At 36.8% G+C, this 26,658-nt stretch overlaps 1 protein-coding gene across 5 annotated transcripts in view; it reads right to left on the bottom strand.

Moving 5' to 3' along the window:
* Positions 1 to 26,658, bottom strand: part of COL12A1 (collagen type XII alpha 1 chain) — a 117,063-nt gene that overhangs the window by 84,959 nt on the left and 5,446 nt on the right. For 4 of the 5 annotated variants that reach the window (XM_061207422.1, XM_061207420.1, XM_061207421.1 and 1 more), the window contains 11 exons: positions 21,367 to 21,483; positions 19,381 to 19,524; positions 18,891 to 18,950; positions 16,691 to 16,954; positions 15,344 to 15,508; positions 14,530 to 14,703; positions 12,449 to 12,739; positions 11,431 to 12,033; positions 9,996 to 10,268; positions 6,715 to 6,987; positions 4,794 to 5,066 (listed from right to left, as the gene is read on the bottom strand). The exons of the other annotated variant lie outside the window; for it this stretch is intronic. In XM_061207422.1, coding sequence (XP_061063405.1) covers positions 4,794 to 5,066; positions 6,715 to 6,987; positions 9,996 to 10,268; positions 11,431 to 12,033; positions 12,449 to 12,739; positions 14,530 to 14,703; positions 15,344 to 15,508; positions 16,691 to 16,954; positions 18,891 to 18,950; positions 19,381 to 19,524; positions 21,367 to 21,483 — 2,637 coding nt within the window. The remainder of the gene's footprint in view (positions 1 to 4,793; positions 5,067 to 6,714; positions 6,988 to 9,995; positions 10,269 to 11,430; positions 12,034 to 12,448; positions 12,740 to 14,529; positions 14,704 to 15,343; positions 15,509 to 16,690; positions 16,955 to 18,890; positions 18,951 to 19,380; positions 19,525 to 21,366; positions 21,484 to 26,658) is intronic. 5 annotated transcript variants of the gene reach the window in all.

Genomic DNA, 26,658 nt, shown 5'->3' on the forward strand with positions numbered 1-26,658 from the left:
AGCCTCTGCCCAGCAAAGGTTACCATTCTTCAAAAGGGGAAGACACAGAAACAGCGGCAGCGAGCAGAAACCAACTCCAGGAGACTTTTTGCCGCTTTGTCTCAACATTTCCCCAAACGTGGACCCACTTCTGCACCAGCAAAGGCTCCCCTGTTTTGAGCTCCTCCTCTCCCTTTGCCCCAAGACTTACAAATATATGTTTTATGATGGTTGGGTTTGTTCACGTTTTTTACCTAAGTGACATTGTTTTCAATAATTTAATCTCATGGTACTTGTTTTCTGCTGTTCTGAACCATATGCCTGCACTTTGCATATTACTTTTACCTCTGGGAATAGAATATCCGGCAATCGTTTCAAACAAGTCATCTTCTGCAATGACGGCATGCCTTCATCTCTATTCCTTTGATTCCATCTCAATAGTTCTCCCTTCTACTCTGTTCTGCCCAGTATAGTACCAGGATAGATGCAAGGAATAACAATGCTTTTCTGTCATAAATTTAAACAAACAAAATTCATCAGTTTTTGAAATTTTGATACTCAGTATTTCTGATCTGATTACAGGACATACTCACATATATTCAAAAGGCATCATTTCTGGTGCCTGTGTGCATGCATCTCTGTGCTGCTGGGGCAAGTAATTAGACAGGTGCATTTCTCATGATCTGAACATCCACAAAGGATTGATTCTACTTTTTCCACAGATGAGGCCAAAGAACTAAGGCCTCACTTAAGTAACTTTCCTACATTTCCTTAGCTCTTTTCCATTTGCTTTCTAAAAAGCAAATCGTCATCCAATTCAAATATAATTATACACAAATTAGCCAATGATGATAACTGAAATATTAATCATTATGAAATGAAACTCTATTTTCACCGTTCCAGCCGGCTTCCATTGAGTTTCACATACCACTTTCAAAAATAGAAGTTAAATTGAAAATGTAATGTAAACCCTCTTCTGAATCAATTTGTCTTTTCCGTTAGAGCTCAGCTCAAAGTCATCCAACTTTCCACAGCAGGATACAGAAGACCTGCTCTGGATAACGTTCATGTGGAAACACACTTGATTTACAACCAACGACTTGGAGTCACCATTCCAAAGGACAAAGTTCACTATTGATCAGTTAACTTAATTACTTTAAGCAGCACATAGTTCTATAAAACCCCTAAACAATTAAATGGACCTTCAACCTCAAAGCCCAGGTGAGATTTCTTCCATAAGTGTCACCTCTCTGATGTAATATAGATTTTTCTCTGATAAGCCATTGATTTGCAGAAAAGAAAATATGAATTACTGTTTGGTGATTGTGCTAAAGTTCCCTGGAAACATCAGAGTTGTTATACCCAGAATGTATGATTTTTCAAATTATGAGACAGCAGTAAATCTAGGAAAACATAGAGGCCTTATTTAGTCCATCTTGGAGGGGCCCCATGTCATTCAACATCTTGCAGAAGAATTCCTGTAATGTGCTAAGAACCTCATTGTAACAAAATGTCAGCTGAGTTAGCTTGCTTTGATGTACAGGAAGCCATTCATGTGTAGGACACTGGAGAGTTGCTATGGCAACTGAAACAAAGGAAATTCTGAAAAAATCATCTTTTCCATAGCCAAAAAACACACTCAAAAATAAAAGAACTGTATTATTCCAAAACTGAAATGTTCATTCACTTGTGGTAAATCTCTGAATTAAACTGGGCATTATTCATTTCGAGGTTTATAAGAGCAGGTTTCCCTCTCTGTAAACACTAACAGTGACAACCAAAAGTTCTTTCAAGACTTAAAGTTCATTTACATGTACAGCAGTGTTTGAGTAATTACATTAAACCCACTTTACCAACAACAGGAGTAAGAAACAATGTAAATCAAACCTAATAGTTTGTGCTCAGATTCCTCTGAAGTTTGGATCTGAAATGGTAATAAACTCTGGCTTTGTGAATCTGTTTCATACAGTACTGGGGCCAACCATGAACTTCCCCAACGCCAATGCTAATAAATCTCTCTTCCAGGGACAGGGGAATTTTCTGATCATTGGCGGCATTTCAAGAAAGCACTAGGAAACAGATTCAAGTTAGGGATGGTTGTAGACCACACTAATTATGTTTTTTAATTCTTTTTTAATTGAATAGAATGCACTTCAGTCAATCTATAAAATTTCCAACCCACAGAATGCCCTTGCTGGCTGAGCCATGCTTCTGGATGGAAGAAACATTCCTTCGAGGTCTGCTCTAACCACCTCCTCTCCCAAGAGAAAAACAGATTAGAAAAACAGCAACCCTCAAAAGCAGTTGCCTGGCTCTGATTCTGGGCTTTCCAGTCCCTGCATTTACCATCATATCCTATTCCTGTATATGGTATGTGGATTTGGCTAGGTTAATATAATAAAATGAAATAGAATAACCAGGGGCAAAAATCTTCTATTATTTTCACTTAGTCACAACTATGCTTTCACATATTCCTCAAGTTTACCACACATCATGCAATGAGATAAATATGTTAATAAAATCAGGCTGGCAGCAATTTCTCTAATCCTTCACTATAGTAAAGAGCTTTGGTGTCAATGGAAAAAAATCTACTCTTACAATTTAGTTATGAATTAACTATATTTTTAAAGGGAACTTGCAAATCATCTAGCTTTCTTCCTTCTCAGGGAATGGGAAACAGTAATTTTTTAATTTATTTTACTACCTGTGTATCTCCCATCGAGATTATTTCTGATCAGATACACATGTGTGCACACTCACACATGCATACAAGTTGGTAGATTTTCTATACCACATGTGCAAAGGCATAAAATTATAAACAATTCAGCTATACACCTGGCCTAGAAAAATCATCACCCAGTAGTATATGTTTGCTGTTAAGTTAAAATGTGCATTTTATTTTCTAAAAATTGGTAATACATTATTCTTAGTAAAGATGCCTTAATCTTTAGAATCAAGATTTTTGACTGAATATAAATATATTTTTAAAGTAAGAAATGCAGAAGAATATCAGCAGGTTAAAAGGTACAAGCAGAAGTAAAACTATTAAATTATTTCTAAGATATGCTTTATAAGGGAGAAATGTTCACAAATATAAATAATCTACAACTATTCTATAAAAATAAAAGCTCAAAAGTTGATCCTTAAAAAATCCTATGAATAATCTATGTTGAAAGCCTGTAGAAAGCACATGAGAAAGAGAACTTCAAAGGTCAAAAGAAAAGGACAACCTTCTCAGAAATTCTGAATGTTGCTCCAGATATAAAGATCACATGCTTTTGTTGTTTGGATTATGTCTCCATAATTAAGGCAATTTCCATTTCTCTCATTATTTTCAAAACTTTAGAGTAACCAATCAATATCTTTGAAATACTTACAAAAGCTGTATTTTTAGATATCAGTTCTAAAGTGAATGTTGTTTCCCCTTGATAAATTTCATATACGTTGGGTATTTTAGAGTTCCCAAAGCGTTTCACTTACATTCTCCCATTTGATCTCCACAGTAAGTCTGGGAGGAAGGGGGAACAGTGGTCATCCCCTCTTTATAGATGGGTAAACTGAGGCTCAGCAGGGTTAAGGGATTATTTCAAGGTCACATGGCAAGGTAGCCAAACCAGGACTCTTCTGATAATCAGTACTTTACACACTGATATTTAATCTTTCGTTTAAATCCTCTTCTAATAATAAATCTCACAGAGTATTGGACTTCAACTCTTGATGACTATTAGAGATAGAATTTTGATTAGAATGTTTTTGTCTATTTGTTTTTATTTCTTAACTAAGTCTTGACGTTTTAATCAAAACTGCCTCTTGTAGGCCTCGTCCCTGTTAATCACAACATATACAGTCCTCCAAGCTCTTGGATCCACTAAATTTGATGGATATTTTGCCTAATATCACTGTGATCTCACTTTACAAAAGATACTTCAGATTTATTTTCTTCCTACAATTATTTTAAATAAGTCATAGAAAAGATGGTGATAACAAAAGGAAAGCTATACCTGATCTCTCATTTAGGCCCCCAACTGTGCAACTGAGTCATCATTGGAACCATCCACGGATAATTCTTTTCAACACTACAATCCATTCTCATTGTGGGTAAGTTAAATTTGTATTTTCTCTCACACGGGACTTACTTTGGGGTTGTGGTGAGTCAAATCGAAGCTGCCATTATAGTTCAAAAGAGCCTAAGAAATATGAAGCCCTCTGACAATGAACTCCAGAGAGCCAAGGAAAACAGCTCCGGTCTTGATGGTTCTTACTAAGTACTGCATTAACTTTGAACTTCTAACCCTGAACTGCATTTTAGAGATCATTTAGAAAACAAATCAACAGTAACTTGGATTCTCACATTTTTCAAGCTATTATGAATGCTTATATGCATGGTGCATGAAAAGAGGCTGAGAGTCAAAAAAGGTTTCTACCTGCTCCTGGGTGATGACAGCAGCTGTGTTACCTTGAACAATCCAAACCCTCTTCCTCCGCAAATGTTTCCCAAGGCCCCTGCCCACCCAAGTGTCACACACCTATTCTCCATTTAACCAGCCCATGGCATTGCAGACACATTTCTACGGCCTTACCATGCACTCAGCTCCCCAATACACCTCTCCCCAATCAAATTTAATTTTTTCAGTAGCTTACATTCTACGTCTCTGAATAAGAGGCAGTTTTATGACTACTTATTTTTCAATACAAATTCCTTTTAAGAAAAAGGATCGCACATTACCAGATTTCATTCTCTGAATACATTTTAAGCTCCCTAAATGCGACCACAAGCAAGCTCAGGGATTTCTATAGAATATGACAGTAATTACCTTCAAGCGTTGTCCCTTCTCCAAAAAGGGCATCTCCAGCCCCAGACGCATACAAGGCTGTCACAGATAAGGCATACTGTGTCCCTTCGTTTAATCCTCTCAGGACAGCATTGGTTGTGTCTCCCCTCACAGTGACCTCTTGAGTCTCGCCTCCTGCCACGGGGGTGTATGTGACGAGATACTGTTTCACTTTTCCTGGTGCCCCAGTCCAAGATAATTTCATAGTTGATGTCGTAGGGTCAGAAACTCTTAAATCTCTTGGGTTCCCTCTAACTTCATTAAAAAATAACAACAACATCAAAACTCATTATTTAATGAAATGACTTAAAATACACTTTGTTGCTTTATATATATATATATATATATATATATATGAAATCAAATTTATATCCTAGGTGAGATTATGGCTATTGTAACTATTGACTAGCCAGAAGAGTTTAAGCGTCTCTAAATTGGGCCCTATGTGTCAGTAGAAACAAAGCTAAAGCCATCTAATTCCTCTTCTGTATTTACATATGCTAAAGTCTTTCATGTTAGAATCTTTCATGTAAAAAACTTCAATGTTTTCTCTAAAAGTGGAACAAAGCACTATAAAATGTATACGTGTTGATTAGTATCACAATGGAGATTTTAACTCTGCTAAGAAATCATCAATAAAAAGGGTTTGTTAGCATAATGCTATGAACATCTAAATGTGATGGCCATGAAATACACCAATGTGATAAAAATGATAAATGATAAAAATAATGCCGTCCCTAGAAAAAATATATGAGAGGAAACAGCCCAAGCGAGGTCGAGTCTTGGATAAAACTCAAGGGCTGCCCATCTCTTTGCAACTATGTTTGGCTTTTCATGCCTTTCCTGGTAGAGTGGCCGGCCATGTGGTCTCTGAAGGGTCTCAAGGCACCCAAGTCTATGACTCTCCCCAGCAGGCACACAGCGCCAGCCACTTTAACTCCAGAAAACAGAAAGATGAAGCGTCACTGGGTCTTCTTCTGGTGCCTGGCACAAAGAACCCTAGGTCCCCAACTGGAAAGAGTGAAAGAGAAGTGACTTCCCAGAGGGAAGAGAGGAGGAAGAGAGCAGGTGGAAAGAGAAAGTGTCTCTGCAGGAGAGGCTAATTAGCTAGGCTGTACCAGGAGGGAAGTAGTGACGCAGGCCCAGCTAGAACATGAGTGTCTGCACAAGGGCAAGAAAGTCCACAAACTCAGATTCACCGCTTATGAACAACATGACTCTGAGCTATTATTTAGTTCCCTTAGCCTCAGTTTTTTTTGTAAAACTGGGATAAAAAAGTAACAACTTCATAGATTCTATGCAGGGATTAAATGAGATAATATATGAAAAGCTCTTTGCACAGAACCTGATACAAATAGTTGCTTAATAACTTCATTATTGCTAATATGTAGTTATTATTATTTTTAAAAAACTTTAAAGATAAGGAATAAAATGAAAATTAAGAGTGTCTTAATTTTCCTCAATGAAACCACACATTAAATATTAATAATTTGCAACTAATATCAGAATCTATCCTAGGAGCCTAACCATTCCATTTAAATAAAAACATGTTAATATTCTTAAATCTTCCTGAAGAAAAAATATGTAATCTGTCTCAATGGTACATAACAGTTTGATTTTTAATCCCTAGTCACCCTTCAGTTTATATTAGAATATTTAATAATATTATTTTAAAAGAATATTTGGACCATCTCATAGCATTCAGGTTCTTTTGACACCAATAAATGCTGTCATGAGTAAGTCAAATATTTGAGTAAGTCAAGTCTAATAGGACTACCATCGAAGATACTCAGATAATTGAGACAAAGCGTCTCATGGCTCATAGCATCTGGATAGTTGTCCAAAGCTGCTCCTACAGTCTAAGATTTCGGTTGTTACCAAATGATGAGCATATTTCCTCTACCTTCTTCAGTGGCTGCATTTCCAGTCAACGGAGAGCCAGATCCTGAGAAATATTCAGGAATTACAGATACTTCATATTTTGTGTCTGGAGTCAGGTTCTCCAGCGTTCTCCTCTTCTGATTGGCTGGGGTGGTAATCTCTTTGCTTTCTCCACCAGCAACTGGTCTATAGATAATTCGATACCTTAAGACTCTCCCCGGAGCCTGAGTCCAGGTAATTTTAAAGCTATCTGTAGTCTCATCCGTCACCTTTAGGTTTCGAGGTGCTCCTTTTACTGAAATTTAAAAAATAATAAGTTGACTGATTTTATGTGACAAATAAAACACTAGTTTTTGATCACTAAATTACAGCATTTCTCTCAGCAAATCCATGAGCAGTCTTTTGACAAACATCCTGGTTCCTGCATGTATTTAGCCAGATATTAACTAGATTCTGAAAGCGCAAACACTCCACAATACCCAGAAAGAAAAGAAGTACTGTCAACTTTTTAATCAGATAAAGAGATATATAACAGTAAACTTTTAATATCATAAATACTCTATGAAATTGTAAATTAATGTTGACATAAAATTCAAAAATAAAAACAATCTGTTTCTTCAAACGTAAGTAACAAGGCTTTCACTCTTACTAGATTTTCTCAGAAAAGTAGGAGAATAATACCTAACACCCAGGTCTACCACATTTACCCACTTGAACAAACTCTCTTATCCAATCAGTCCCACAACTCATTTTTTTATCTGCACAGTCATTTGCCGTGAGAATAATTAGACCATACATGTGTTAGACCAAATACATTGTAGGTACCTAATGAATGCTACTTGAATCTAAATCCCGAGGTTAAACTGCAATGTAAGTAACATCCACACACTGACAGTCTTAAATGAAATCTTCGTTAAGCCCAAATGAGAACATCATTTGATTTTGTGGTTTAATGACCTTTTTGTTTAAGAAGCAAATTGTTCATATGGACAACACAGTCAGGAAAGATGAACTAAATCTACTGGGGTAAAACCACAGTGCAATATATCTGCGTGCACCTCACATACAATTAGAAGTTTATCTAAATGTCCAACACACCAATAGACCACTCCAGGGAAAAAGGAGTTGTATATCTCAAGAAAAGAAAGAAATGGCAGGTGGCAGACTTACATCCATGATTCATTCAATATGGCAAGGAAAAAGACTAAATGAGTCAAAACAAAACTGATGGATTTGAATACTGGCTCTGAAATTTAATTAACGTGTAATTTTGAGTCTCAGATTACCCAACAGTAAAAATGTGACTATCTGTAGGGTTACTGAGGCGGTTAAATGAGACAATCCATGGAAACAATTATCATAGTACCTGACACATGGCAGAAGCTCAATAATTGCTAGTCTAATAAAGGTACTGAATCAGACACTTCCTTATTGACAAAAGAAAATCTAAATCTCAGATCTCAGTACAGACAGCAGAATTGGAAAGGTATTACCAAATTCTATTGTAGTAGCCCAATGACCAAAAACTAGAGTGTAAACGAATATAGTTGGTTCTGTACAAAAACCCTTTAGACTTCAATTTCTTCTTGAGGCATAGTTCCATCCCCATCCCTAAGTGCTGAAGAAAGAGGGCCAGGCTCATGAAGCCGCAATGTGGGCATGACAGAGAAATCATCAGAAAGTCATAAATATCTAAGTGTGGACTGCTAGGTTATACTATCACAAAAATCATAAGACAAGAAGACATCTTAGGCCATTTAGTTTATCTACTAGCCTTCAGGCAGAAATATACCTCAACCATGCACAAAAGAAAAATCAATCTTATTTGAAAATTTTTTCAGAGAAAAGATTCTCTAGCTTTTATCAGCAAGTAGACCAACATATGCCCTCCCTGTCAGCCAGTACTTCTTTGCAACTAAAATTGCTCATGCTGCTGTTCCAGCCTCTTCTGTACCGAATAAAAATGGAGGAGAATGACTTATATCTCTTGTAATATTCACTGTATACATCAAGAGTAATTGTCTGGTGCTGGCCTTCTAACCAGGTTCATTGGAATCCTTTAAATGTCAAATGTAGAGAAATGTATCAGAAAGTACTCAAATCTATCCAGTGAAGTGGACACATCTAAACAAATATTGCTTAAAATATCTGGTAAACTTTGTACGCCCATGTTCTTAGCAGCATTATCTACAATAACTAAAGGGTGGAAGCAACCCAAGTGTCCACCGATGTTGGTACATACATACAACAGAATATCATTCAGCCATAGAAGAAAGAACATTCTGACACATGCTACAATCACTGATGAACCCTGAGGACACTAGGCTAAGTGAAATAAGTCAGTCACCAAAGGACAAATACTGTATGATTCCACTCACGTGGAAACCTAGAGTCATCAAATTCATAGAAACAGAAAGCAGAATGTTTGTTGCCATGGTCGGGGGGACAGAGGGTAGCAGGAATGGAGAGTTATTGTTTAACAGGTAGAGAGTTTCAGTTTTGCAAGATGAAAAAGTTCTGGAGATGAATGTGGTGATGTTAGCACAACCATTGAATGTATTAATTGCCACTGAAATGTACACTTGAAATGGTTAAAATGGTCAATTTTATGTTTTATGTATATACATGTATATTTTACCACAATTTTAAAAAAGAAAAAAATTTTGGTAATATATATTCGCCATCAGAAGTATCTGAACAAGACACTGTTGGTACATGGGACAGAAAATGCTAGATAAGCAGTATTTCCAGAGTTAGTTCCATAATTATTAACAGTTCTCTATGTCTCAACCTCAAATTCATCACAATAAATCTAGGGTCTTTTACTTAAGAGTTTTTCTCTTTTTAAAAAGATTTATGAGGGCTTCCCTGGTGGCGCAGTGGTTGAGAATCTGCCTGTCAATGCAGGGGACACGGGTTCGAGCCCTGGTCTGGGAAGACCCCACATGCCGCGGAGCAACTAGGCCCGTGAGCCACAACTACTGAGCCTGCGCGTCTGGAGCCTGTGCTCCGCAACAAGAGAGGCCGCGACAGTGAGAGGCCCGCGCACCGCGATGAAGAGTGGCCCCCGCTTGCCGCAACTAGAGAAAGCCCTCGCACAGAAACGAGGACCCAACACAGCCAAAAATAAATACATAAATAAATAAATAAATAAAGATTTATGAGTAGCTGTGTTTTAAAGGTACTGAATCTTACGAAGGCATTCACAGTGTTGGACTATAAAGCAGATGGTTATTTCAAATGGTAACTTTGTTCTACAATAAACTGTTAGTTTGGGGAAAACAGTGGAGAACCCTCTCACACCTTCTGCGGTGGTCTCCTCTCCAGCTAAGGGTGTACTGAAGCCATCCTCGTATTCCGCAGTCACGTTGACCAGGTACAGGGTCTCTGGCTTCAAGTTGCTGAGAACGACACTGGTGCTCGAGGCTGGCTCCACCACTGTCACCTCACCATCCCCAGTAGCCTCCTTGTAGGTGATGTGGTAAGAAAAAACATTTTCTCCAGCAGGAGACCAACTGGTTTTCAAACTGTAGGAAGTCACCTCAGAAAAACTAAGATCCTTTGGAGGCACATAAGCTGTTAAGGAAAAAAAAAAAAGGACATAGTTAAAATTTTTAAATCTATAAAGCAAAAATGGACCTAACAACTACACACTTTTTCAAATGGCTTACATTTATTTGGGAGAGTGGTCATTGAGACCAATGCACTGAGTAAACGTTGCACACAAGACCACTGAGAGAAAGCCTCTCACTCACAGCCCCGCAAAGAGGTCCTGATCATTTGTCTTGACCATTCATAATACTAAGTTATGTGTTTAAATAACCAGTTAAAACTGAATTAGAGTTTTGAGCTTCTTAAGACAAAGCACTAATGGAATGGTCCTGCCCACAACTGGAATACTTAAACAGTAACAGACCTAAAATGAACCATCAAAATGTTCCCATTCATGCCGGGCAATCAGATATTAACCTTTGGTGGTAGACAGATATTTCAAAGTAATAATTTAAAATTTTTTCCTAACAAAAGAATATTTATTAAACTAAATCATAGCAAGGCGCAATGTTTAAGGCACATTCACTATCCTTAGGGGACATACAATCAAATTGGAGAGACAAGAGAGTGTAAAGTTATTAACAAAAGAAAGTAGTATATTTGAATGCCAAATGACTACAAGTGATAAGTGTTATAGCCCTAGAACAGTTAAGAAGCTTGATGAAAGAGATGGGACTTTTAATCGAATGTTGAAAAACAGAATTTGGACAAATGAAGAAAAAAGGATAGGGAATTCCAGATGTGAGGAAGGATGCCCAAAAATGGTCCAGGAAAGAGAATGCATAAGAAGGATTCAAAGATCCAGGACTATGTTCCAGTCACCTTTGATTCAAAGCAACTAGCTCCGCATCTAACACATGGTAGACACTCAATTCGTGGTTATTGAATTGGATGCGACAAACGGGTTTGATAAAGCTGGTTCCCCACCCTGACTGAGGATCTAAGATCAAAAACAGCTCATGACTCTTAGGATAAACAGCTTTTTCACCAATAAATACCTGACCCATACCCAGGAGAAAGTCATATCTCAGAGCTAAATGAGCTAAGTTCAGTAGTTTTCAATAACATAGGAAAGTTACTTTTTCCTATAGATAAAAAGAATTGACAAAGCATATTATCCATAATTTTAGAACCAAAAATGCTTTGTTCATGAAGAGATAACTTTTACTTTACAAAGTCTACTGACCTTTTTTCTTTATAGCTGCCAATTCTTGCTCAATTCTAAGACAGATAGACTGTGTGAGTTCAAAAGATATCCTCTGAAAAGCATCAAAATCTTCCACTGTGAACACATGGGTCTCAGCAGGAGGAGAGGCAATGGCTTCTAATTCTGAGCGAACAGCATCCTTCACACCAACCGCAAAGATTTCAACATCTGAATTCCTTAGTTTTATAGCTGGGTCTCTGAAAGCATCGGAAGATTTTCCATCCGTGATAAGAATCATGACCTTTGGGACGTTGCTTCTTGAACCCTTGCTCGGCACAAATATTTTCTCTCTAACGTAAGTCATTGCTTTCCCAGTGTTGGTAGATCCTCCTCTGTAGGGGAAGGTGTTTATTGCTTCAAGTATATCTTCAACTTTGGTGAATTTTTTCAATGTGAACTCAGTATGAGGATCCCGGCTGTACTGGACAAGACTTATCTGTACCCTATTTGGTGAAATCTCAAAACTTTTTACGAGAACTTCCAAAAAGGCTCTAACTTTAACAAAGTTTGCAATCCCAATGCTATAGGAACCATCAACCAAAAACACAATATCGGCTTTTATATCCACACCACGTGAGCATTCTGTAAAAAGAAAGAAAGCCCATTAAAGTTCAACAAATACAAATTAATCAATAAAATATAGATACAGCTGTCCCTCTGCATCCTTGGGGGATTGGTTCCAGGACCTCCTTCCCCACACCAAACTCCAGGGATGCTCAAGTCCATTCTATAAAATGGCACAGGGAAGTAAGCCCTCCAGATCCACGGATTCCGCATCTGCAGATTCAACCAACGTCAGAGTCACACAGTGGTTGAATCTGTGGATACGGAACCTCACATATGGAAGGCCTATGGTATCCAGTTTTCTTAGTAAGCAGCCTTCTTTAAAAGAAAACTATTACAAACATTTTGTTTAAAAGTAAACCTGAACCAGGAAGGCATACTATCAAATGGACCTTCAGGTATTCCAAACTCAGTGATACACCCATTAACTCACCCACTTGAATTTTCACTGGCTGAGTCTTCTCCATTATTGAAACCAGTTCACTGGATGTCAGTCCCTTCATGGCAGAAACGCTGATCTGGTATTCTGTGTCTGCTGAGAGGTCACGAACACTGAGTGTGGTCGTCTGAGGACCCACACTCAGAGCATGCTGTCGGCTTCCTGTGGTCATGGGTGTAAGGAGAACTTTATAGCCAGTCACTGGGCTAGGAGACGGATTCCAACTTAGCTTAACGTATTTTGATGAGACTTCCGTGGCAATCAAATTTGAAGGAGGTTCAACAACTACAAAATAACGAGCAGAAGAGTGATTAAAAACAGTGAGATGCAACCCTATTAGTGAGGTCTTCATGTTTGCACCTCAATTTTCCTTATTTGAATTAATCATGAATGCATCAGGAAAAGTTCCCCAATCCCAGTCCCCCACTTCCACCTGTACCCATCAAACCGAAAGAGACTCAGTACCTGAATTTTAATCAGGGAGATGAGAAGTTTAGGGAAAAAGAAGTCCTTGGAGAAATTAATAATAGGACATCTGATGCCTAATTCATTCTCTGGGACCAAGATTTTCCATTCTGGTTTTGGTATTACACTCATTGCCTTTATTCAGGTACCAAAGGAGGCACTTGATGAATATTTGTTAAATCAATGACTTACTCAATGCTTTAGAAAGTTTTTCTCTTTTAATAGTAATAAAAGCATAATAATGTAATATTTAAGATACTTTATAATATGCCAAGAAAGATAAAGAATTCAGCAGTTCTTAAATGACAGGTTCTTACCATCTTAAGCAATTATATTTCCACTTATTCAAGACAAGAAAAAAAGTTCAGCTATGTTCATAATGCCACCAAACAGGGGTGAAACAATGGTTTACAACATGCATATTGACAAGCAAATACTGATAATCTAAAAATGTTCTATCCTTACTCAGTGTAGAACACAGTCGTGTATTGGGCTGGCCAAAAAGTTCATTCGGGTTTTTCCGTTAAGATGTTCCGAACGAACTTTTCAGCCAATCCAATACTTAGCAGATAACAAAGTATTTTAAGCTATTTCAGACCAAATCTTCAAAGTTTTGGATTTGCCAGTGGAATCAGTTTCCCAGAAGATATAGTTCTAAGTTTTTATAAGTCAGGCTGCAACAGTGGATGATAAAATATGTACAAAGTTACTCACTGTCTTCTCAAAAAGGCAATCAGATGTAGTCCATAAAAATGATGCCTAAAGAAGTGAGAAGCAGTGGGAGGAAAGCAATGGATGTGCCAACTGGAAGTTTAGGCAAAGCTTTGGAGTGATGCGGAGACAGTGCTGGGGAGCAAAAGTCGCAGGCGATCGCCAGCAACAGAGAGAAGGCCCCAAAAAAGACTGCAAACGCCTGCAACGCAGCCCACACCCCTTCCAAGGAGAGTTCAAACGGGGGCAGAACCAAACTTTGGCCTAACCTCGCACACACACCCTAGTGAAGGTGAAAAACTTGAACGTTTTAAAAGACTGAGTAAAGAGAGGTTGACCAGGGGAAAGTTGGGCGGGGGTGGATTTTGTAATAAAGCAGAGCAAAAAATCAGACATTAGGCAGGAAAACAAAGAAAGAGATTCAGAGCCCATGAAGTAATAAGAAGGAGTTCTGAAACAAATTAGAGCCTATGAACATTGCCAAAATACTTGGGGTTTATAGATTAAAGAGTTTATATGATTGAAGATGTAGCTATTTAGAACTTATCTTTAATCAGTTGTGAATTCTTAGGCTAAGAGGCGAACAATTATGGAAACTGTGACTTTTTAATACTCCAAAGGATGCTTATGAAATGTCTTTTCTCTCTCCCATGTATTTAAAAGCAATGACTGATAAAATGGAAGCATTTTCCAAATGTGGGCGGATCAAATTGACTGATCCTTGAAATATTCTTAAGAGCCCTGAAAACACTATGCAGAGTAGGGTGATGGAAACTCTTTTCCTCTGCCATTTAATAGAAACAGAATGCTAAACTAAATGTCCCCCTGCCTGTGAAGCCGTAACTGCTCTCAAGTAATGGAAAAGGGGGACACATGGGAACACCCAACAATTCACTCACCTTCTTCTCCACTAACCAATTCACCAAGCTGGTCATCCACACCTGAGCACACCTGGGAGATGATCTCATTCTGAATATCCACAATCGCATCGAAGTTGGCCACGTTGAAAACGTGATTTAGTGAAGGTGTGGAGGCGATTTGTTTGAGTTCTTTTGCATCTGCAGCTTTAATGCCTTAAAAAAAAAAAAAAAAGGACAAGGATATGGGAAGGGAAATGTGGGAAGTAAAGACATTTTCAAGTCCTATTCAGTCATAAACTGGAATTGTTTTGCGTCCTAATGAATGTGCAACTGTTGAAACGACAAAAGCATTTTCCCATTTCACGTAACATGGCCAAAGACGCAAAAGACTGGTTGGTAAAACAGAGTGGGCTCTCATGCCAACCATGCCATCATTTGTCCCTGCCATCTGTAAAGATAATACGTTTTTCTTCCAGAGTCCTGAATGAACTGGAACCCTCTGAATTCTTCAAGTGTTACGTAAGAGAGGAAACATAAAAAACACTTAATGATAATACAAGGAGGATCTTTATTAGACTCATTGGCCCAGCATTCTTTGAAAAGCAGAGTGTTGACAAAGAATGTGAATACCGCCTTACTTAATGCATATGCTAAAGGAGTTACGTGAGAGAAATAGATAAGCAGAACTTTTACTCAAAAATGATTTGGATTAATACTACACTATCAAATGCAGTAAAAACTGCTTTCCTTCCTTGAGAAAGAATCCTTCCTTGAGGAATCAACCCTTCATCTTCCTGGCCATTAAGTATTAAAGTCGTTCTAAAATGAAAATACTTAACCAAACTTGACCTACCCAAAGAGAAAACTTCAACCCCAATACTTCGAAGCTCTCTTGCTGGAATTTCCACTTCGTCTTGGGATTTGCCATCTGTAATAATAATCGCCACTTTGGGAAAGCCAACTCTTGCTCCAGCAGATTCCGTGAAAGTATTTTTAATTAAGTAATCAATGGCTTCCCCTGAAATGAAAAAGAAATATGTTCAGTTCCACGTGACACAATTTTACCAAAATCAAAAGCTATGGGATTCTACTGGGCATATACCCTGAGAAAACCATAATTCAAAAAGAGTCATGTACCAAAATGTTCATTGTAGCTCTATTTACAATAGCCAGGACATGGAAGCAACCTAAGTGTCCATCATCGGATGAATGGATAAAGAAGATGTGGCACATATATACAATGGAATATTACTCAGCCATAAAAAGAAACAAAATGGAGTTATTTGTAGTGAGGTGGATGGAGTTAGAGTCTGTCATACAGAGTGAAGTAAGTCAGAAAGAGAAAAACAAATACAATATGCTAACACATATATATGGAATCTAAGGAAAAAAAAAAAAAAGGTCATGAAGAACCTAGTGGCAAGATGGGAATAAAGACACAGACCTACTAGAGAATGGACTTGAGGATATGCGGAGGGGGAAGGGTAAGATGTGACAAAGTGAGAGAGTGGCATGGACATATATACACTACCAAACGTAAAATAGATAGCTAGTGGGAAGCAACCGCATAGCACAGGGAGATCAGCTCTGTGCTTTGTGACCACCTAGAGAGGTGGGATAGGGAGGGTGGGAGGGAGGGAGATGCAAGAGGGAAGAGATATGGGAACATATGTATATGTATAACTGATTCACTTTGTTATAAAGCAGAAACTAACACACCACTGTAAAGCAATTATACTCCAATAAAGATGTTAAAAAAAAAAAAAAGCTACGGGATTAATTTCAAAATTATTTAACATATGATAATTTGTGCAATGCATCATTTCTTTCCCAAACAGACATTTCATTTATCTTAAACAATACCACAGGGGCTTCCCTGGTGGTGCAGTGGTTGAGAATCTGCCTGCCAATGCAGGGGACACGGGTTCGAGCCCTGGTCTGGGAAGATCCCACATGCCGTGGAGCAACTAGGCCCGTGAGCCACAACTACTGAGCCTGCGCGTCTGGAGCCTGTGCTCTGCAACAAGAGAGGCCGTGATAGTGAGAGGCCCGCGCACCGCGATGAAGAGTGGCCCCTGCTCGCCGCAACTGGAGAAAGCCCTCGCACAGAAACGAAGACCCAACACAGCCAAAAATTAATTAATTAATTAATTAATTAAAAAAAAAAAAAAACAGAATACCACAATTTGTAAAAACATACCTGTCATTGTGTTGCCACCTTTGTATGGGATTTTTTTAATTGCAGCAAGCAGCTCGTCCCGTTGGTAGTACTGATTTAAGTTAAATTCCGTCCTGGTGTCAGAGCTGTACTGAACAACTCCAACCCTTGTCTTCTCTTCCCCAACGTCAAACGCAGACACAAGAGCAGCAATGAAGTCTAAAATGTACTTGAAATTATTTCTTCCCACACTCCATGAGCCATCCACAAGGAACACTAAATCAGTCCAGGCACTGACAGAGCATTCTGAAATACATGTGATATAGTTTTTAAATGACACACTAATAAATCTATCTAGCATTAAGGAATACAAACTAACATGGCAAAAAGGTTGGCTCCTAAAATCATTTTGTTCATTAGAACTTTTCACATTGTTCTTTACCCACAACTGAAATGCACAAAAGAGTGTAAAACTTTACTGGCACACACAGAAGCATTTTCAGTACCTTCGTGAACATGCATTTCTGCAACTATATGTCTTTAAACTGTTGTATAAGACATTGTGCAAGACTAGATACATATATGACCTATTCTCCAAGAGCCTGTGACCCAAGTATTGTTGCTATTGATTTGTCTATTTTTATAACTATATCCTCACTCTTTTCTCCAAGTAAAAACTATATAAAATATCTAGGAGACACACAAAAGAAATGTAAGCAAAGTGTTTTCATTCTTGGTATTCTGAGATCAATAAATACAAAACAATTGCTGTACCATTTAAGCAAATGCGGTAGGGTTGAAGAAAAGAGCAAATCTTTTTTAACATTCTCCTGCATTTTACAATATAATTGTCTAAAGTTTGCAGCTGGTTAGTCTAGAGGGTTAATGGAGTCTTAACAGAAGTACCAACAAGCATAAATATGATGCAAAATAGCCATAATATCTTGTCCTAATTATCAATGTATTTAAATTTGACAACTAAAACCTTCTTGTACTAAACAAAACAGGGGGAAACCATTTTCATTCAAAAGTAAAAATATATGTAGTACCCTTAAATCACTAAAAATGCAACAATTGGCCTTTATAACCAAACATATTTTTCCCTCTCTCTGTGGTCAGGTGGGGAGGGGGAAACAGGTTGGTTTTTATGAAAATCTGTATTCATCAGGCAAAGCTGAGTGAATTTTCTGAAGATATTTTTGTCCCTGCAGTCAGTTGGTAGATAATAAGAGAAGTATTTGGCTAGGAAGAGGAGGAAAGGTCCTGGGAAATTTGCAAGCCACTACAAGTTGCATGCCTAAATAATTTTTGCATACTATTTAATGGGCCAATTTAAGCCTACTGAAAGTCAATATTTAGAATAATGCTTTGATTTAGAATAAATATTGATGATTCAGGGAAAATATTTGCATTGTAACTGCATACTATAAACTTCGCTTCAGATGATTAGACATCAAAAAGAATTATAAACAGTGATCTGGAGGGAAAAATTCAGGATAAAGGGAACTTCATGTTCACAATCTTTTTATTGTTATCCTGAGTCATAAATCCAATTTACAAGGTGGCAAAATTAGAAGTCCAAGAAACCCTTCAAGGCTCCATCCAGCAAGTCACACAAAGCAGTGTAAGACCAAAAGGGGCTAGAAGCCACAAAACCAGACAATAAAATTGCTTTCATTTGATTACAAATGCATCAACTTATCAGAGACGTCTTACAGAGACTCTGGAAACGGTTACAACTGCACCAACTAAGCCCATGTAAACACCCTAGAAATAAGCATAACATATACAGAGACCTAGAAATACATTTTCATGGCAATGGAATTGCTGAAAACACTGTGAGGGCATCTCCCTTGTGGTCCAGCCTTATAGTTCCCATGTATCCCTGAGCTACCACCTATTTCTATAGCTTGTCTTTGAGAAAGGAGTTAAGTCCAGTGATGAGCTTTGTTTTTCACCTACTGCCAAAATCCTGCAGGGGAACTTGGACACACACAAATTTAAAACACTCCCAGTAAAAAGAATATTTAGTACATAGAATGAATGGTTAGAAAGTCAGAACGTAGGTGTTATAACCACTTAGTCATACATTACTATTACATTGCCTGTACTTCTTGTAGATAAAGCTTACAGAAATTAATATAGGAGTGAGATCAAACTATGCACCTAGTTGGAACATCTCCTTTATATTACATTTATAACTTCTGCAAAGCCAAGCGCAAATATTAAGGGAAATGCTTACTTTGTATCTCTGTTTTTCCAGGTTTCTTCTCCCCTGGCTTTATCGGGCCACCTGTTTGAACTGAATCAAAACTTGATTATTACAAAAAGAAATGGACCCATACAAATACTTCCTAAGAAGAAAATAAGTACGTTGTCTTTCAAATGTATGGTCCATTCCCAGCTGGTCAGAGAATACAGCCAAATAAGCATTCCCTTGCAAATAAGTTATTTTTAGTGAGATTTTAGATATATTTCAAAATGGATATTAACATTGTTGTCCGGCAAAGCCTAATGTTTTTAACAGTTTTCATTCATAATATTCCTGCTGTTTCCAGAGACCAGGATTATAAATCAGGAATGAATTACTCACAGCTACTAACATCTAGGATCATTGAAAGAAGAGTTAATAGGGATATAAATTAACTCTGCATAATAACAACTTAAATTTGAAAGTTGGAGAAATCGTCTGCAAAATATAAGGTATAAAAGTACTTTATATGTGTGCTTACTTGTTAATTGGCCTATAACTGGTACACTTTCTTCTACTTCATCATATGAAGTGATTGTCACCACATACTCTATTTCAGGTATAAGCTCTGTTAATAAAGTTTCAGTGGTACTAGCTGCAAGGGTAAATTCTTTAGTGGGCCCATCTGAAAATATAGAAAGAAAAACATCAATGCAACAAAACTTTTTTCACATATAACATAACATATACTCAAAATCTGAAAATTCAAAATATACATTTTTTTAGAATACCCAAAAGTTACTTTTTACTGCCTTCCAAGACAAACATTTTGAATTCTAGAAATTCAATAAATGAACTGGCATTGCCTTTACTTGTTACAATCGTATTCCATATTTGTTTGAGGACTCAAGTATTCCTCTAGATTAAAGATATACCAGAATATCAAACAAAAATCTCTCATTATTTTTGAATATTAATGGTAGATAACAAATTTTTTTATAAATGAGATATAAAGCAGAAAATAATTTAATTTTAAATGATGCATTGGAGGAGAGCAATGAAAGAAATAGAAGGGCTGAAAATCAACTCAAAGACAACAAACCCCATAGGTTAAAAGGAACATCTACTGGGAAACAGCATCCTCTTCTACAGAAGAAGTGCATCCTCCATACTCCAGCGGGGGATGGGAGCATACGCTAATGGGTAACCATGGTCCTCTGAATTGACTTAACTAGGTATCAAACATTTCAAGGTACAGTGTACTGAGCGTTTCCTTATATATTGACGATTATGTACTTCCTTCTAGATTATGAGAATGCTCAGTTCAATCAGGAAACACAGTAGTTCTTAGGGACTAAGTGACTTTTAAAATTCTTAAACATATTAAATTTTCATCAAAACATAAATAATCAAAAAAGGTAACGAGTGTAAAAGAACCCTGAGAAATGCTCCAGGTTTACATGTGGAGCATTGCAGAACCCACCAGGGCCCCCATGGGAAAACAAGACACCAGGGCTCTGCTAGGTTGGATGGTCCCAGTGTCAGTTTTTAAGGTATAGGAGTCAGTCATTTCCAACATCTGGAAACCAGATGAACTCTTTTTCAACTGTTTTTCTGCTTTGGAATAAATGAAATAGGTAACGGCAAATATATTTGGGAAGAAAATATTCAAGGAGTAAAAAGTAAATTCTTGATCACTTTTTAAGTTCTTGGATCATATGGGAGGAAAATACAGCTTCCCAATCCCCTGATAAATCAGCATTTAAAATCAGTGGTATTTTTTAAAGGCCATAAGTATGTAAACACAGCTCTGGTGCTAAGTCATGTTGACATCATCTATCGCTTCTGTCAGCCAATACAGACCTCTTCCTACCACTTGGCCAGTGCTAGTAAAAATGGTTATTTTCCCATTCCACATTAGAAATAAAAGTTAATCAACAGAAATGGGTTCTCCACACTTGGGCAACATCATGAATACTAAAGAAAACTTTTGAGAACAAGCAAACAAGTTTTCTTCTTTCAAAGACTCTTAGCCTTAGGATCTACAGAATCTATCTAGTAAATCCTTGTCTTCCATCATGGCAGCTCACCACCATCCCAGAATCTGTGTCCTGAGTACTGAAGTGTGCAGGACACTGGGCAAGGTGTAACAACTCACTTCATCACTTGTCACTTGAAGTGTTGGACAGATTAAGTGATTCAAGAAGAATGTCAAGAAGTGATCATTCTATTTTATAAAATCAAAGATTACCAGCAATATTCTGATCGGGGGGGGGAAGTCTATTTTTAGTAACAACAGCTTGGCACAGCAAGCCAAGTTAATAAAGCTAACACTATGAAAATATAATAATGGGTACTGGGCTGGAAATCTGGAGATCTGAGTCCACCAAATATCTTGCGACGTTAGGTCAACCCCTCAGGTTTGCTAAATCCTGGCTTCCTCATAATGAAATGGAAGGAGGGCAAAAGATCAGATTATATCACCTTTGATGTCTCTGTCCTAAAATCCCAACATCTCAAAACTTACCCGTTGTGGAGTCCACTGTTATTTTGAAACCCACAATTGGATCAGGTGGTCTTGCCCATGACATATGAACAGTATTTTCATCTATAATTTTAAAATTCAAGTCTGAAGGTGGGTCAACTGCAAGAGAGAGAGTTGATATCAGTTACATTTTCCAATGTCACAAAACGGTCAATTTAATTAATAAAGAATTGTGTTGAGCAAAGCTTACTAAAATTGTCTTTGCATAAATTTGTTTCCAACAAATATAAAAGATATCTTGTTGGACAAGAATAAAATTAAAAGCTGACAAGATGTGACAAAACATCAGAGAGTATACATATTACAGAAGACAGCACAAAACACTTTGGATTCTTGAGTTGCTAGGTCATCCAAGAATGGCCAGCAAAATCAAGCATAATAGAAACATATTTGGATACAAGTACATACAGGTACAATGAAATCACATATAATAACCACATATGCAAACAATTCACATAACAATTAAGGAATTTTCGATACATGCTGAGTGCATTTTGAATAAGCATGCCAAATCACAACCTGCTTACAACCACAGAGGTTAAGTGAGAACACTGACATAATACATTTTTTCCATAATGTGGAAAAGAATCAATGATATTTTGGTTCATTCTCTGCGTCATTGCCTTGTTATTAATTTTTGTTTGATAATTCTCAATCTGTGGCAGAGATGAAAAATGTATTTTAATAAAAAGGAGGAATCATGGGAAATTTAGCACTGTTATGTCTCACAAGGAAATATACATTTAAATGTATATTTGTATTCATATAGACCAATATTCAAAAATAGTAATAAGGGACGTCAATCATTTATAAGTATATAAAGAGTGATATACAGATGTTTATAAAACTAACAAACATTCTGCCTGTTTACACCAATTTGCTGTACGTTTGCAAGGTGTAAACCAACACTGTTATTTTCCTTTGCAGCAGGTATACTCCATACTAGAAGTGGCATTTTAAATTAAAATGCCAGTATGGTCCTTTACAAAACAATGGTTAATTATGAAAAGACAACATCAATGTATATTTATGGACATTTATTTACAGAACTTAAAGAAAATAGTGAGGAAGGGTCAGCAATCTGAAGACATGACTGCGCATAAATCTTGGAGAAGTCAATGACAGGAATAATTGAAAAGTACAGAAAGCAATAGTTTACATACAAAACTGTACAGCATCATGCATGTGTCAATGAAATGTTGACTTGTTTTTAGTTTCCCACAATGAACGAAAGCCTCCATGTACAATAGTCATTACACAAAGACATTCCAGAAATATTTTATAATGATATTCTCTCTGCAGTGTTCATGCCTCATCATGCAGCATTGTACTGACTCACTGTCAGTGCATGGTCGATGCATTAAAAATTATTACTCTTGAAGCAGGTCAACACAATAAGATGACTTTCCGCCATACTCTTCTTAAAGTGTTTCAGATTGAAAGTATTCCTTGTGAGTCAGAATTTTTGTCTCTGTTTTGAGAGATTACAGTCTCCTTTTAGGTTTTCCTAAAGGTCAATTGAACTATAGCAGTAGCTTTGAGACATGAGTCATAGAATTCAACTGGGGTTAGGGATTTATGTAATATTAATAGCACATTTTAATGGAAATTATACAAATTAAGCAAACATTTGCTTTAATGAACTGCTGCTTCCAACTGTAGGAGATGGCTTTTTATTTTTATTGGATACTCTAGTAATGGAATGAATGTTATTTTCTTACTATCCATACACAGGCAGTGAGATTAGACTATTAATCTACATGCATAGTTTAGTTATTCAACATTCTGCTGTCTGTTAACCGTTTTGCGAGGTTTACTGGTAGTCGTCACTTAGTAGAACAAGCATGCAACAGATGTTAATAGGACAGTAGGTATTAAGAATATCATTATAAAATATTGTTCCAGTAGCAATGGCTCAGGACAAATTTAATGCAAAGGCAGAGGCAACTGGCCTGAGCATGCTTTTAAAAAAAATCAGTACATGGAAAAACAGTACCACCAACCTTGCAAGGAAATTGACCTGAAGCAGCAGACATTAGGTTAAAACTGCTGAAGGGCAGCAGCAGCCCACCTTGTTGATTTCCAAATGACCAGGATTCCAGAAAAACTGAAAAATTGACTGTTGGGAAAAGTCTTTAACATTTCAGAGGATTTTAAGGTGTTTATAGAAACTCAGATGTGGTACTTGGGGATCAAAAGTAGGAAAGAATGGTCGACCAGCAATGTGTACAACAGAGAGCCCTTTCCACTTTTCTTCTTGCCACTTTTATCACTTGTACAACCTTTTAGGCTTGCCATTCTGTTTATATATTTTGCTTGTTTGTTTCATGAAAAAAGATAATAAAGCAGGTGTGGGTGTGGACCCCTGTCAACTTGAATCAATGTGAAATGTATTTTCATTAACTTTGAAAATTTTTTATTTTATATAAAAATAATTCACAACTGCCCTTGCATTGTTACAAGCAGCATCTATGCAGATGCCAGAATATTTCTAAAATGAACAATCTACATAGGGATTATGATTGTAAAGAGTCATAGTTGCGTAGAATAAGAATCTGAACGAAGACAAGTAAAATTATAAATAAATAAGATAGCAATCAGATATATATTCACAAAACTGAATACTGATAGTGAAGCAACTAAAATTTTAAGTATTCATAACACTAGCAGTTTAAGTTCATATTTATGAATAATGCTTTTTGTTATCAAAAAGCTATGCTAGGAAAGCTGCATTCTGCTGATATCTTCCTTACATAAACTGGCAGGATTTAGGACTTTTTAGGAATAATTATAGCTAGCATTTGCTGAGTGTCTCTTCTGTGACAGGCAGAGAGCTAGTCACTTTATATATTGTCTCCTTCTTTTCTCATGATCACCCAGAAGAGTGGCCTAATTATCCCTGATTCACGGATGAGTCAGTGAAATTCGGAAGGTTTAACACAGCTAATAAGCAGCAAAACTTTGATCCCATAGTCTGACTCCAGAGCATACAGTTTCCTACCATACTGGCTTAAATGTAAAAACTAAGAAATATTTGAGTGAGAGATTAACTTTAGAAACCAATATTGATATGTATTTGCCTATTAAAATATACGTAAGTATTTCTCTACTCCATAAAAAACCTTTATTTGATGCCTGGTCAACAATAAATATGTGCTATTCAGACATCTCTAATTCAGATACAGATAGAATTTGGTATATTAACTTTACAACTTGTTCAAGCAATTTTGAAACCAAAGTATCTATCTTGATATATAATTTTTTTACAAAACATTGTTTTTAATTATGGCACCCAAGAGGAAGACATAAAAGTTTACCCAGAGATGGATGGATGGATGGATGGATGGATGGATGGATGGATGGATGGACAGACAGGTGGGAGGAGATAAGTCTAGTTAAGATTTGGCAAGTGTATAAAATGTATTAAAGGTAAAGGAAAACTGAGAACATACTACTAAAATATCATCTTGATGAACTAGTAAGACCTTTAGTCTAATCTTTGTGATAGCAACACTGAGAAGGGTACTACCTTAATGGCAGAAACCTTGAGAAGTGCACAAAGGGTGGTTTTACTATATTCAGTATGCATTAATTTATATTTTCCGTCCAAAGCTAGTATAAATTTAATGATCTCTGCCATGATATAGATACTCATTTCGTCTGTGTTTATAAGATACCAAAAATAAGCAGTTGAAAAGTTAATATTTTAGACAAGCAATAAATTATTCTGTACAGATTACAAAATGCATCCTTTCATGAAACTGACTGGGTTGACCCGTTTTCAAGCAAGAAAGCAGCACAGTGTGGGCAAACTAGCACGAAACCAGGACTAGAAGACCTGGGTCTTGTCTATGCCTTGTCCCTAGGCAATCAGGTTAGTTGACTGAGTTATTCAGCTTCTCTGGTCCTCATTTTCTCATTTGGAAAATGAGAGAATTAGAATAGATGATCTATAAGTTCCCGTCGAGTTTGAAATTTCTGTTAGAACATAAGTTAGACACAGGATTATAGAAATATACATTAATTAGCCTCTTAACCTAGATGTAAGATAATTAAAGCTTATGACTTCAACTCACTGATGAATTAAAAATATCCAGTCATTCATTATATATTATGAACTACAAATCAGACTTACTAAAATTACAACTCTGGTTTTTACAAAACATATGTTCATCTCAAATTCTAGATTAACTAGAAAGGTGTCTAATTCTCAGGGAACACTGGCCATTAATCTTTAAATGCAAAGTGTTAAATTTTCTAAATGGCAATTTACAAATTATATGATACAGGAACCAAAAATAAGTCACACATTCTAGATCTTACAGAGCACTGGCCAGGTTATAAGGTTAATAAAGTCTATGCTGTAGCTAAAAATTACAAATATTAAAAGCAAAAAAAAAATCATTTTCACTCTTATTTCTATGGAACAAATACTGTATTATGAAAAATAAAGTTCCTTGTATAAGTAGGTAGAAGAAAACAACATGACAAAGGTGGTACCCCTATAAAAAAGGAGCAATGCAAAAAGTGAATGCCAAAACCTTTTAATTAAAGGTATTGAGCTTTCAACATATAAAAAAAAGTAAGTAGAAATTGACTGGAAAATAGTATGAATACAAGAGTACAAGTATGAGTTGCAAAAGGGAAAGAAAAGTAGCAATGGCACTTTTTTTTTTTTTAATGTACTCTTTTTTTTTAACATCTTTACTGGAGTATAATTGCTTTACAATGGTGTGTAAGTTTCTGCTTTATAACAAAGTGAATCAGCTATACATATACATACATCCCCATATTTCCTCCCTCTTGCGTCTCCCTCCCACCCTCCGCAATGGCTACTTTTGAACTAAGATCAAAATAACATATCAAGAAGCAGGGCTGCGAGTTGAATTTTTGAAATGTGCCATCAGAAATACTTCAGAGAAATTCTGTTTGCAGCCCATTGTCCCCAGAAGGGCCTTGGCCACAAACTTTGTTAGCCCTTCCCAGGCTCCTGGGGCCACTTAGTAATTAACACCCGAGCTTTGCTGTCCAGTACTGGAGCCACGAGCCCCACGTGGCTGTCAAGTGCTTGAAATGTGGCCAGTCCAGATGAAATGCGCTGCCAGCATAACCTACATACCCAATTTCAGACTTAGTTACAAAGAATGCAAAATATCTTACTAATAATTTTTATATTGATTACATGTTAAAATGGTATTATGGATATATTAGGTTAAGTGAAATATGTTATAAAGATTAATTTCTCCTGTTTCTTTTTCCTTTTTTAATGTCACA

Source organism: Eubalaena glacialis, chromosome 12 (genome assembly GCF_028564815.1).
Source record: "Eubalaena glacialis isolate mEubGla1 chromosome 12, mEubGla1.1.hap2.+ XY, whole genome shotgun sequence".
NCBI lineage: Eukaryota > Metazoa > Chordata > Mammalia > Artiodactyla > Balaenidae > Eubalaena > Eubalaena glacialis.